At 37.4% G+C, this 13859-nt stretch overlaps 1 protein-coding gene across 1 annotated transcript in view; it reads left to right on the forward strand.

Annotated features, from left to right (window-relative positions):
• RSBN1L (round spermatid basic protein 1 like) overlaps positions 1-13859 on the forward strand; it is a 45291-nt gene that overhangs the window by 11120 nt on the left and 20312 nt on the right. The window contains exons 2-3 of the mRNA XM_053977384.1: positions 492-605; positions 9541-10184. Of these exons, the coding sequence (XP_053833359.1) occupies positions 492-605; positions 9541-10184 (758 nt within the window). The remainder of the gene's footprint in view (positions 1-491; positions 606-9540; positions 10185-13859) is intronic.

The raw sequence follows: 13859 nt of genomic DNA on the forward strand, positions 1-13859 counted from the left end.
AAATCTGCTGTGTGAATACAGCATGTCTTATGTTTTTATTAATTATATCTATTGCTATTGATGCATTAGCCTATGAATGTAATATAAAGGATTTTTCATTTGACAGATTAAACTATCTTTGCAAAAGATAGTTTGCAAAAGCCTTTAAGTTCAGAGTGTGTATAGATAGTATTCCAGTTTCAACAAATGAGCTGGCTGCAGATGCAAAATAAGAGCAGAAGGTACAGGAGTAAGCAAAAATTACTATACAGTTAACTTGCTGGGTTGTTGCATACAGCCACAACATAACAAACAAAACTTTTCTGAGTTAAAGAAGCTTATGTTGGATTATGCAACAGATAAATATTAGCTTTTCATATTGTAAGTACTGGGATTTCCTTGTAACTCCTCCTCTTTATCCTCTTAATAGAGCTTGCATAAGAGTAATAGGAAACATGTATGTTACAATTACTTTTCTGTTCTTTCTTAATAGTGAAATATTTGCATTTCAGGTCAAATCAAAGACAAAGTTAAAGAAAGGGAGAAGAAGCAAAAAGAAAAGAAGAAGCACAAACTAATGAATGAAATCAAGAAAGAAAATGGAGAGATCAAATTACTGCAGAAAGGTAGGTTCAAACTATATAGTGATTTTTCATTCTAGTGCTAGAAGTATTTGTGATTGGATGCTGTGTTTTAATACTATGTTTTTCATTTAAGTTATGCCATGGTAATTACTGGTACAAAAGTTGCAAATTAAAACCTGATAGAGATGTTAATTTTTTTGTCAACTGTGCTAGGAAATTAAAGATAAAACTATCATCACAGTGTTGTATATACAATAGTAGTAATAGGAATGACCAGTACTTCAAGGAACAATATTAGTAATTCTTGAATGACTGCTGACAAGATGTAGGTTATCATTTTATGTCTTGTGGAGAGGAAAGATGAATGCATGTTACAGTTTTGTCTAACATTAATTGTACAAGACTGAGTAATTAAGGAGCTTTGTCAGATACTAGGCAATTGTATGCAACATGCAGTCTTAATTTTGGCTAATTTCTTCAACTTAGTTTTCTGTAATGAAACATAGTTAAGGTTACATTCTCATGTGGCTTGCACATCTATTGAATCTTAGAATTGTACAGTAGTTGAGGTTGGAAGGGATCTAGTCCAACTGCTCCAAGCATGATCAACTAGAGCAGATTGTCCAGGATTATCAGACTCTTTATCTCCAGGGCTGGAGGTAACAGTCTCACTGGACACTACATTCAGATTCTATATACAGAATTTTTTTTTATAATGATGATAAGAGACTGGAACAGGTTGCCCAGAGAGGTGATGAATATTCCATCCCTGGCAGTGTTCAAGGTCAGGTCAAGAACTGGGCTCTGAGCAACCAGATCTAATTGTGAAGATGTTCCTGCTAATTGCAGCGAGTTAGACGAGATGGTCTTGAAAGGTCCATTCCAGCACAAGCTATGTGTCTGTTGTATGGTCTATGAAGAAAAGCAGAGACTGCTGGGACTGATAGGCCTGGAAGAGAGGAGGCTCAAGGAGGGTCTTACCAGAAAAACCTGATGAAAGGGAATGAAGAAGAAGGTCATTAACCTTCACGGGTTTATTTCTTCCAGGTGCAGGGTTTTACCCACCCCCTTCATGAATCCCCCAAGTTTCTAAATTTCTACAACCTCTTGAGGCCCCTCTCGCTGACAGTGCAACTCTGTGGTGCATCAACTCCTCCTTCCAATTTTGGATCAGCTGCAGCTATCTGAGGGTGTGCTCTGTCCCATGATGCCATCAATGGAGAGGCATTGATGCAAAATATTAAGGTCTGGATTACTCCAGCAGTGCCTGTTTCCAGCTGGAATCCGTGCTGCTGCTCACAACCCTTTGAGCACAGCAGTTACGCCAGTACTTGAACCACCTTACTCTTCACTTAGGTCATGCTGCATCAGATTTTTTGTGAGGGTGTTGCTTATTTGAGTAGACCAAATGCTTTTTTAATGTTATTTTCAGATTCTGCTTTTGAAGTTAGGAACAAATTCCTGATATGTTTTTGTGTTACCTCCTATACTGTAGGATTTAATTTGCAAACCAGAAAGTGAAACTCTCAAATCAAATCTTGAACTTCAGAATGCTCATAAGAGGTCAGAGGCACAGAACCCTGTAATTACTACATCACGTATTATACTGTACACACAAGTAACTGTATTAACAACAATGACAGCTTAAAACCTTTGTTGATCAGATCTCAGAGTACTGCTTTGAACTTGAGGATTGTGTAAGCTGGTGACTTCCTGTGAAAAGAGCAGGTGTCTTTGCTGAGCATGGAAGGAAGTCAGTGGTTGATATACTGGGCAACACTTAGCTGCCATAATAGTGGGTTCTTTAGGCTTTCAGTAGCAGCCATTTATTGCACTGGGTCCTGTTTCTGTTGCCATTCAGCAGATGAGGTGCCATCTTCAAAGACAGCAAGTTGTGTTACACTGATCTAATGGATGATACCTAATGAGGCTGTTGACCTAAAATTGTGCTTTATTTTCAGGTTAATGTTCAAGTGCATATGCCCAGGGACTGTTAGAACACCTCTTTTGAGAAGCGGGATAGTTTATTTTCACAGCAAACAGTGCTACAAGTGCATTAGATGCTTTGCCTCTATTTTATTTGACTTTTTATCACTCAAGTATATTTTAAGTTTTCTTTAAGGTGTCGGCTGTTAAGTGTTTTGTAGAGGCTGTGTTTGGTTTGCCAGTATCCTGCAAAATTGACTCCTATTTCAGGGAAAGAAGGGAGTGAGTCAGGAGAGCAGACAGTTATTTAGAGCAGACAGATTATCTCCACAGGATTTGTATCCTGTTCAGAACGGCAGCTTGGTGTCTTCTGTGGGCCTCCAAAATCTGACTGGATGTGCTTGTATGTGCTGTGAGGTTTGTATAACATTTCCTGAGCTGTCCTGCTGATCTAACTTTACATCCTGGGCAAGAGATGAGAGAGCAGAGGCAGAAGTGCTTTATGATGCAGCTTCTTGTATATATCAGTGGTCAGTGTCTCTGACCTTTTCAATTACTAACTCTTTATCTAAGAGTGTCTTCTTCCTGTGTAACAAATTTCAAGCCCTATTGTTTTGAGCTCAGGATTTACTGTGTGGGCTTTAGAACAAAGTTTTGCAATGAGTCGGCTTTCCATTTCTTCAGGCTTTTGCTTTTGTGGTTGTTTTTTGTATTTTTAGTGTGTGTGAATTTAGAGACCAAGAGTACAGTGCCTAAAGATAGCTTATTTCCTTCTTCTAGGTATTAGATCTATATCTTCTTGTAAAATATTGCTATGACCATCTGTTTGTGGCTGACTTTGGTTGAGGGGGTGGAGGTAGCAGCCTACGTGACTTCAGACAGCTGAACTGGCTGTCCAAGGTCAGAGGTGACGAGTTACAGAAGAGGTCAGTACTGAGGGACTGATGCCTTTTGAGGGAGAGCTGGTGCATAAGCCTAATTTTGGTGCTCTTAAGCTGAATGTGGAAGAGTTTATTTATACTTGGAGGCTCTGGGTTGTGAGCTGTTCATCTGCCTAAACTAGGGTTGGTGTTCTCTTGAAAGCAGTGATAAAACTTGCCTGTGTTGGAGAAGGGCAATTCTTAAAAAGGGTTTCTCTACTGTGCTTGAGGCTGCTAAAGGAAATGAGGCTCTTTCAGAGAGCCTGATGGCTTTTTTTATAAACCTAGAATTGAAAAGTTGTTTTGCCATCCTTTTGCACTTAAAAGATGTATTCTTTGTAGATAAGGCTGTAGAATTGCCTCTATGTCTCTCTACTGTGTGGAAGGAAGAGCTCAGTTTTCAGACAAAAACTGCTTGGCACATGAATATTGTTAATAAAAATTCAGAAACTCTTAAGTGATTTTAATTTACTTTTAAGAAAAATCTGCATTGTAAATAGTTACTGTCTAGGAATTTTATGTGAAATATTTGCACCAATGTGATCTGACAAAGTTACTGGAGTTCCTGTAAAAAGGAGGATGATTAATAGGCTTATTTGTAAACAGTCCCATTTCAGTTTTTCATTAAAAAAAAAAAGTCAGTCTTGTTTTTCTGATTATTTAAATCTGAGCACAGCAACTGCTAAAGTGGCAGTAGGAGAAATTCTTAGTATGTGTTTCTGCACATACTTGGTTTATTGAATGCCAAAATCCAGGAAAGAACTGAAAATGAATATTTTATTTGCTGGCATGAACATATGTAAATACCAATTGCTTTCTAAAGATTTTTCAAAATTACTCTTCTGGAAGAAATGATGCTTAATTGTACATTTTTATGAACCTTTTAAATTTTTATAGATTTTTTTTTATATGACTAATTATAAAATCAGTATATTGAACATGAGACATGAGTCTTTGTGTCTCATTAGGGAAAATGTTCAAGTATTTGTATGCAATGCACTTTAGTTGAGGGAATGAGTAAGACTGAGATAAGAGTGCAGGGCACATCGTCCACCACACTGATTTGTCTGATACTGAGTTTGCTTCACAGTCCTTATGTACCAAGTTATCAACTTTACCAATAAAATATATGAGTAGAGGTAAAACACAGATGTTAAATGAGATGGAGCAAGTGGCAACTGGAGGGAGAGCTGTGCTGGAAAGCTTTCTGCTGGAGCTGGGGATCTGGAGTTTGAAGCAAAGACTTCTGGTACATCAAAATTAAAATGTTAAATTTTGGTGGCTAGGCTCTCCTAAAGTAAGAAAGTGAAAACTGATTTTCATTACTGACTGCTGTTAAAAATGTTTGTGCCTTCCTGTTACTAGCTGCCAGCTAGAAAACTGTGGGAAACAAAGAGTTTACTGTTACTAATTTTTGGGTTTTGTTTTGAAATGTCTTAAGTCCCCCTCTAATAATTCTGGTTGTGACCTCGAAGTTGAGAAATAATTGCTCTGGTTGAAACAACTCAATAAAGTATTCAACTTCATGGCCTCTGCTTATTTAAAATTTCAGATCAAATGATCAAGCACAACAAATGGATAAAACACAACATAAAATAAATTTCAGGTAATGTCTGACTTCTTGCAAAAACTTATATTTGGAAGGTGTCTGTAGTTAACCAGATATTAGGCTGTCTAGCATCAGTTTTAATTACAAGTATGTGTCATCATGTAATAACAGAGCATTGGCTTATTTGCATAAAATTTAAACAGTTTTGTGTATCAGTCCTTAGTAGTAAGTCCCATGTCACTAACAGTGACAGGTATATTATGGCACCACAAAAAATAAGGTGTGCTGAGTTACCTTGAAATATCTACCAGTCCTATAGATGTGTACATGTGAGAATTATTTTTCTATTTATGGTTCTTAAGGCTTGGTACCTAGAAGATGGCTAAATGTTATTTAGCATTAGTTCTGATACTGCTGAATATGTGCATGCACGAACAGAATGAACAGAACTTCCATTCTTCTGGTTTCGTTATTGATACGGTGCAAATTTTGTAGCTCTATCCTTGCGCTTAGCCTACTGCTAAGCCAAATAAGAGCAGAAGCTGTTCTTCGTGTTTTTTATAGTCCAGTAAAGTGTAAGCTCAGTCTACTTTTTAACAACAGGTCAGAGGGGAAAATTCCTGTGAATGTGGATGGTGAGAGTGTTTTTATCTACCCCCTCTCTCTGTTATTTCTCATTCTTGGGGTCCTAGGGCAGTGAGTCACATCAAATAAAATGTTTTCAATATGACTGAAAATTGTTAACTTCTGTCTAGTGTTTCCGAACCATGTGGTGGAAAAAGCTTTTTGTTTATATGTTCAGTGCCTGTTGTGTCTAAATGGATTTCAGGACGCATAGAGACAAATATGCCATGTCAGGCACTTCAAAATGTGTGAAATATGATTCCAAGAGTCATATGTATATGTATGTATGTACGCACCTGTACTGTGTATGTGGGTGAAGACTCTCTGAAACACCTGTCTTGAAAGTTTTGGGTTGCCAGTGTGTGCCTCAGCAGTAAGAGGTGAATCCAGCAGTAAGAGGTGAACCTCATCCAGTAAGAGATGTATCAAGTACTGCACTACTGTTCCCAAATCTGACTTAAAACAAAGTAGTTTAGACATCTCACACTTGTGTTGGGATCTGTATTTAAACTTTTGAATTGCTTATTTATGTTTTCACCAAATCTGTATGTCTGCTCTGGAGCAACTTGATTACTGGCCTAGAGAGATACAGAAAGCTGCTCTTCTTTTTTTGTTGTCCATTAGTGACGTATCAAAGCAGTGTTACTGGTTTTGGAAGAAGCAGCTCATTTTACTTTAAAGTACTTTGAGATATGCAGCAGAGGAGTGACTGAATGAGTGTCACTCATTGCAGTGTTTCTTCTCCTCTCTATGGCTTATGCAGAAGAAAAAGAAGAAAGTATTTATTGGGCATTGTTGATAGCAATTCCAGGATTTCAGCAAGCTAATTCTTTTTGCTCTCAAGTATTTGCAGCTTCTGAGCAGCTTTAAACATCTACTTCAGAGTGGATCTCTGAAATTCATCAGAGCAGAAGCCTAAGGCTAGAAATGTGCTTTTTTCTCTCTGTCACATTCTATTCAAGCTTTACTGAGAAATACTATTTACTTCTAGAAATCAGTTTTTCATTTCATGTTTGTATTCCTCAAGAGAACTGTCTGTACACTAAAATAGTTAAACATAAGTATTCTAAAATTGGGCATGTGCAGGTGTCAAAGCAGGGTGGAGACCAAGCACCACCCACACTCATTATAAGAGGATACATGGAGGAAATTGTAGTGTGATCTGTATTACAGATAAATGAACTAAAATGTTACCTCTAAAAGGTAAGTTTTATAACTTCTTTGTTAAATTTAAAAGTTCAAGTGTTCAGGTTAGAAAGATTTCTGTTAAGGTTTCCTAAGAAATTGATCCTGTCTCATAAATGTACTGTTGGGTGAGGTGGTGGGACTTTTTTAACCTGTAAAAATTCAGCTTTGTTCAATGCTGGGGTGGATGGAGAAGGTGTGGGGGACAGGGTATCTGAGCAGAGCAGGTGGTTTGCTGCCCAAAGGAGGGGTGGGTGCTGGTACCCCTTGTGTCCTGCTCTCAGTGGCTTTAGTATGCTTTAGTTCCTGTCTGACAGCTGTGAACCAGTTCACTCATGTAGCAGCAGAGTGAATAGTTTTCTGCTGAGCCATTAAGTTACTGTGCAGTTGATGAGCCTCAGTCAGTAGCAGCAGTGGTGCAGGATTGTGTGCCAGGAGCAGTGACAGAGGAGAGTGGGGGGTTGGATCATCTGGCAATGAGCTCATACATTGCTCAGCTGTGTCATATCTATTTGAAGGCTGAATAATTAAGTGTTGCATTTTTTCAGTCTTCCAATGTACAATTTGATTTTAAAACATTTTTTTCTTTGCAATGTGGGGTGTATGAAGTATCTATAGAAATAATTTTCTGTATGTATGTCATTGGCTCCTTGTGGGGAAATTGAGTTTTTGACAGAACTTGTGTATGCAATAGCAAAAGCTCGTGTGAATTTTAAAAAGGCTCAAAACAACTAAGCAGTTTTTGAAGTTGTGTTGGCTAATTCCTGCTTGAAGTGGTTTTAGAGATCTGAGTTTTACTTTTGTTGGTATGCAGTTTTTTTTCAAAGTCTTTAATTCTAGTAATGTTTTGGAAAAAGCCCATTTGGAATCCTTTTTATCTTCTGATTTCTGTGTTTTAAGGCTTTTTTCTCCTTCAGTGGCATCAGTAGTTCAGACCTTGAAGTCAGGATTGATGTTTTGTCTCCCAAGGATAGACACTCACCATTTTTCTCTCTTTCAGTTGCAAGTAGCAGTATAGTTGCAAGTTCAGCAGTTCAGAGCTGTTGCTACTCTTCCTGGTCTTTTCATGCCCACTAGACTTAAAGACTCTGGTGACAGAAAGAAGATATTAACAAAGAAGTAGTGAATATTGAATCTACCAGCTGAAGCAGTCCTGTTGCTGAGGTTTGATGCTGGATTTACATTAAATTTAGCATAAGAAAGGACAGACTTCCGTGAAGATACTCTGCCTTTTGGCAGTTGAACTTAGTTAGCTAAAAGTGCAATTGTGTTCAGAGACTGCACAGTGTTAAAACTGATTCTGAGTGAAGGGAGTCTTTGTAGTTATTAACTGTGTGGATTATGTTAAGAAATCCTAGAATCCATTTCCTTGTTTGGGCTAAATAAGAAATGAGGTGACCTCAGGGCACTTCTCATTCTCTTCTCTGTGAGAAAATAGAATCCAGGGAGATAATGAAATCTGCCTCCAGTTCAGAAATCCCAGAAGTATTTAGCTGCTGTCACAAACCTCAGGAGACTCAGACCTGAGTGTCTCAACTGCTTGTTCTCCTTTCCAGTATCTGCATCTTCCATGTCCAACCTCTTAATCATCAGCAAGAATTTGTGATTCCATGCACCAACAGTTGTGGTCTCATTTTACTTTTTCTTAAAGGACTCTTGTTAAGTTACTTGCGTGCAGGATAGCAAGCTGAAAATAGCCTACTACAACATTGTAGTAGAGACTGGCTAACTTAACTCTTTCAGATTTCATATTACTTAGTCTTGCAATGAAATACATGATTTTTAGACCTCAAGCGTCTGTATTTAACATGCTGGTCTTGAATCGCTGGTGTGAATATAATTCTGTGCTGAAACATACCCACTAACTTCATTTTACTATGTGCTAAATCATTTTGACTGCTTGATCTTAGGGCAGTGTAGTGCTAGAAGTTTTTTGGCTACCACTTCTATTACTTGTAAAAAAAAAAAAAACCCTCACTTGTTTAAAACAAGTGAGAACATTTCATTTACCTTGGGAATCACTTGAATATGCTATCCCCAAATGAGTAATTTCTGCCTTTAGGACATATTTTGGACATTTAAGACAGCTTTTCACTTCAGCTTGTATATTATGTGAACGTGAAGCTAGTTTTTTTTTTTTGTCAGTGTTTTCTTTAATGTTGCTTTTATTTTAATTTTATTTATGTTATAATATGTATGGGATCAGTTTTTAGATGTTCCCACATGTTCTTCAACAAAGTTTATCTAGTTTTAAAAGAGTGACCATGTGAAGAAGCCCATCAGACAAGGTCAGTTCTGGCAGTGGCATCTCATGGGCAGCTTGCTTCTGCAGGTTCATATCCATGGATGGTTTGTAAGCCCCTTGTTTGGCAGTGTTGGACAGCTGTCCTGTGATGTCTCTGGACTTCATGGGACAGTAACTGCTAATGACCAGCTAAAGGGAATGATGGACTGTGACTCATCATGAAAGCAGCCTTGGGAAACTTGGGTTGTTGTGATGTCTTTCCCTTGTTGTCTCAGCTTATTTATCAGTTGCAATGTGACCATGGCAGGTGTCTGTTACCCTCCTCACTTTTGGTAACATACACATTGTGACCCTTCTTTTGGTCTCTGGTCTTTGTGTGCATGGTGCCATGCCCTGGTGCCATGCCAAAGTCACCAGGGTTTTGGTGACTTTGAATCCCAATCTTTAAATATATATATATATATAAATATAAATATATATTTTGTGTAAAAACTTCCTTAAGAGAACTTTTTTTTAAACTCTCAACAGGTGGGAAGGAGAAACCAAAAACCAATGCAGAAGAGCTACAGATTAAAAAAGTTAAGAAGAAAAAGAAAAAGAAACATAAAGAGAATGAGAAGAGGAAGCGTCCAAAAATGTACAGCAAATCCATTCAGACCATCTGCTCAGGATTGGTTTCTGATATTGAGGATCAGGAAGCCAAAGGCATCATAGATGATCATCTTAAGGATTTCAATGGGAAAAATATGGATCCCAAGAAGGACTGTGAGTCCAAGATACCAGAGAACAGTGAGTTTCCATTTGTCTCGTTAAAGGAGCCACGGGTTCAAAATAAACTCAAAAGGTTGGACACATTGGAGTTCAAACAGCTGATTCATATGGAGCACCAGCCTAACGGAGGTGCATCAGTTATCCATGCCTACAGTAATGAACTCTCCCACTTGTCTCCTGTGGAGATGGAGAGATTTGCAGAAGAGTTTGTGGGTCTGGTTTTTAGTGAAAATGAAAACTGTGCAGCTTACTATGTAATGGGTATTGTTCATGGGGCAGCTACTTACTTACCTGACTTTTTAGACTACTTTTCGTTTAATTTTCCCAATTCACCAGTGAAAATGGAGATTTTGGGAAAGAAAGATATAGAGACAACGACTATGTCAAATTTTCATGCTCAGGTAAGAGGTTATGCATTTTACTTTCTAAAGTCATATAATGGTTTCAAGCAACTGTGAATGGGGTTTTTTTTTTGAGTAGTTGCTATTAGCTCTGCTATGTGGATGACACAGAAGACTAGAAACAAGGGATTTTTAAAATAAGTCAGTTCTATGTTATTGAAGATGAAAAGAGACAAAATTATTAACTGAGGCATCAAATTGGATTTTTGGTGGGAGGGCGAGTGTTCGCATGCTTGTGTGTGTAGGTTTCTTTGGAATTGTTTCTGTAGCTGAAGATTAACCATGAGTTTTGGAGGATTAAAATGGGTTAGGTGTGGCTTTCTGGGTGTCTGAAGAGTAGTTTATGTGTATGAACTTTGTCATAAAATTGAAATGCTTTAATACAATGTTATACATAAAAACCTGCATAGGGCACAGTTATATTGGCTGCATTTGTAGTTTGGGTTTTCTAAATCCATCCTCAGAGAAGAGCTTGGGGGTTAATGTGGCTATGGATTTGGTTCTTAGCCCTTTGCATTTCTCCTCACTTGGCTGGATTCTCTGGAAAGCTCTTAAGTTAAATGGTAGAATGACTGGCAGCCTTTGAATATTTTATTTTAATTTTTTTTAGCAAGAAATGGCTGTATACTCTCTTAACAACAGCTGCTGATTAAACATCACCTTTGCTGTTTATTAACTTGCTGTAGAAAATACATTTCTGTTGCACAAAAATTATTTATAGCACTGGTTTTCAGGAAAGAAATCTGTCCGATTTTCACCTTGATGATGAGGTTATTGCAAAAAGCCCCTTCAGTGAGTATAAAACAATTTGTGCAGAAACTCAATCCTGTTATTTATATCAACTTTATCTCACAATTACCCTTTTAACTCCCATATTTGTGAACTTGGATGTTGTATGAATCAGCTTTAAACTATTTAATCTTCACTTTTGAGATGATAAGAGAGTTCAAGTGTTTTTTCATGAAAAACATGTATTTTTTTCCCCTTTGGCTGCATACACATTTGCATAGAACGCTTGCATGTATTGACAAATTTCAGGTGTGTGTTATCCACAAGGATATGCAGAACGAAAATGTTGCTGCAAGAGAACATTTGACGTGCTGGCTGAGAAAATTCTACTGTCATGGAATATGAATATTCTGTGTACTACAGTCACTGTTTTTCTTGAGCATGTAAACTGAATCACTAATAATAAAAATCACAGAGCATATGATGGGCAGCTCTCCAGAGCTGCTCTTTGGCCATTTTAGATAAGAAAAGATGGATCTGTCCTTGTAACTATGTTCTGTAAATCCAGCTGGTTGTCCTGGGTAGCATTAACACAGGCATAGCTGTGTGCTAGTACCTGCCCTAAAGAAACAGTTTAAAAAGGCCCAAATTTTATTGTTGTGAATACAATAGAATTATTTTACTAGAAGGATAGATTAAATTGTTATTACAATGGTAACATCAGCATTGGTAGTTAAACTAGTCCTGTGTTCGTTGGGGTTAAAATCATAATTCCCCATTTTTGTGTAAGTGAAGGAGGAACAGAAAGAGGCTATGGTAGGTGAAAGAAGCTGAACTATATTATTACAGCATTCAGCTGGTCAGCTCTGTGGTCTAAGCTATATTTTACTTGGCTGGAGCTTTAGTTCTGGTATCTTCTTTTCTTTTGTGTCCCGTCATTTTTTTCCTTAGTTTTCATGGCATTTTATCACTTCTCTGTTTGGTTGCTTGACAGAAAATGCTTGGCTCCTTGTATTTTTGCTAACTAAGGGTTATAGGGTGTATAAATAACATGTACAGGCAAACATCAGACTTTAATTGTCTTCTGTGCAGTATTCTTATTTCCTGGAATATTTAAGTCAGTATCTTGGATGCATAGTTATTGATTCTAATTTTCTTTATGATTTTCTTATTTCTGTTTTACTTTGGCTGTTTATTTTGGGGTTTTTTTCCATGTGGTCTGCTACGGTTAAAATGTTTTGTTAGCTTTGTATTCTCCTTTTTGACATGCTACATTTTGTGCAGATTGAGAACATTATCCTGTCTCACTAAGTTCTTTGTGCATCTTTTAAAGGGATTCTAATATCTTGTCACAGTACATTTGATGAAACTTTAAATGTATTTGGTTTTCTGTTCCTGCATTTCCCCAGCTTTGTGCTGTGGTGTTCCTTGTCCTGGGCAGCCTGAGCAATGTCTAGCAGTTGTTGTATAGCCTCAATTGAGGAAGGATTTGTTTTCTGAGGTCTAAGTAGGAAGTTGATTTTATCAAGTCTGCTTTGAGTATGTATCTTGAACTTCATCAACTTTAAGAAACTTGGGTATTCCTTTGCTAATTTTAACTAAAACACTGAAATGAAGCTCACTTTGGTATAAGAGGTTCTTTGGTGGTTTCTCAGAGCTCATGTAGCACATGTGATCAATCTGTCAAATGTAAGTATTTAAAAATATCAAAAAAAGTATTATAAAAAGGAGAATGAAGGTTAAGCTAAGCCTGACGTGGAAAGTGTTATGAGTGTTTTATCAATTTTTGGTTTTCAAGTTGATCCTTTCTTTGGAAGATTGGAAGACTCAATCTTCCACCTCCTGTTTTGTGTGTTTGGGATTTTTTGGTTTTAAATAATGCATATTTCTAAGTCATCAAGTTCTGTGACAAGAGTCAGATTGCACAGTAAATTCTGTTGCTGAGGTCAAATTGGGGTTCTCCTAAGTTTATCTGGAAGGTCTGCATCTGTCAAGTAATTGACTTAGTTTTCACAATTGTAGAGTTGAAAACTAACTTCTTTCAGCTTGCTTCCCAATAAACCTGTGTCAGATAGGAGTCATGTAATTTTACTTGTTAGAAGATTATAAGGGACACAGATTTGTGAGAATATTTACAGCAGATGCAGGAGAGGAATTTGGAACTGGTTCTTTCCTAATGAGAATTAGATTTTAAATTTTGCAGGAGAGGAACTGGGGAGTTTTTCATTATCCAGCTTGAGCCTGTGCCTGAGTACTCCTTAAATTTTTTTTGCATTAGTGTAACAGCTGTTTCTGAACTGACTGAAAGGCTTAGTCAGGCAGTTTCTGTAACTGGGCAAAATGAAATTAGTGTGGATATCCTTGTAGCCAGTAAGTCAGTCCTTCAGGTGGTGAAAAACTGTCTTGTAGCTCCATCTTTCCTGGGCTCTGTGTTTGTGTAGATGGCAAAAGCTGCATCAGTTACCCGATAGCCGTGGATCTCGTCAGGTTCTTACGAGGATTTTAAAGAACGTAAATAATCAGCTTTTGCCACCTACTTGGAGCTTACATCACTTAAGCTATTTAGTGCTGCTGAGACAAATGTTAATATTTTGAACTTTAAATTTTTTCCTCATGCTGGGCAAGTGTAAGTTTTTATTGCTGTGCTGAAACACCAAAGCTCACAGTTGATGTTTAACAGTGCTTAGTGCACTGATTTTACTGTCTTGCATCAGTGGCAACTTCTTAGTACAGGTGAAGTAAAATGCTGCACAGTACCAAACAATTCCTCTGCTGCCAAACAATATGGACTGTTTTAAAGCTGTATTTGACGAGTCCTTTTGTCTGTTGTTTTTGCAGGAGATCTCAAAGTGATTCCATTCTTTCCAAAGAAATACTTGGTAAAATGATTTTTTTCCATGTTTGACTTCTTATCCATTTATTCTCATCTTTAGTGGAAAAGGCAAA

The sequence above is a fragment of the Vidua macroura genome, chromosome 5, assembly GCF_024509145.1.
Source record: "Vidua macroura isolate BioBank_ID:100142 chromosome 5, ASM2450914v1, whole genome shotgun sequence".
NCBI classification, from domain to species: Eukaryota; Metazoa; Chordata; class Aves; order Passeriformes; family Viduidae; genus Vidua; species Vidua macroura.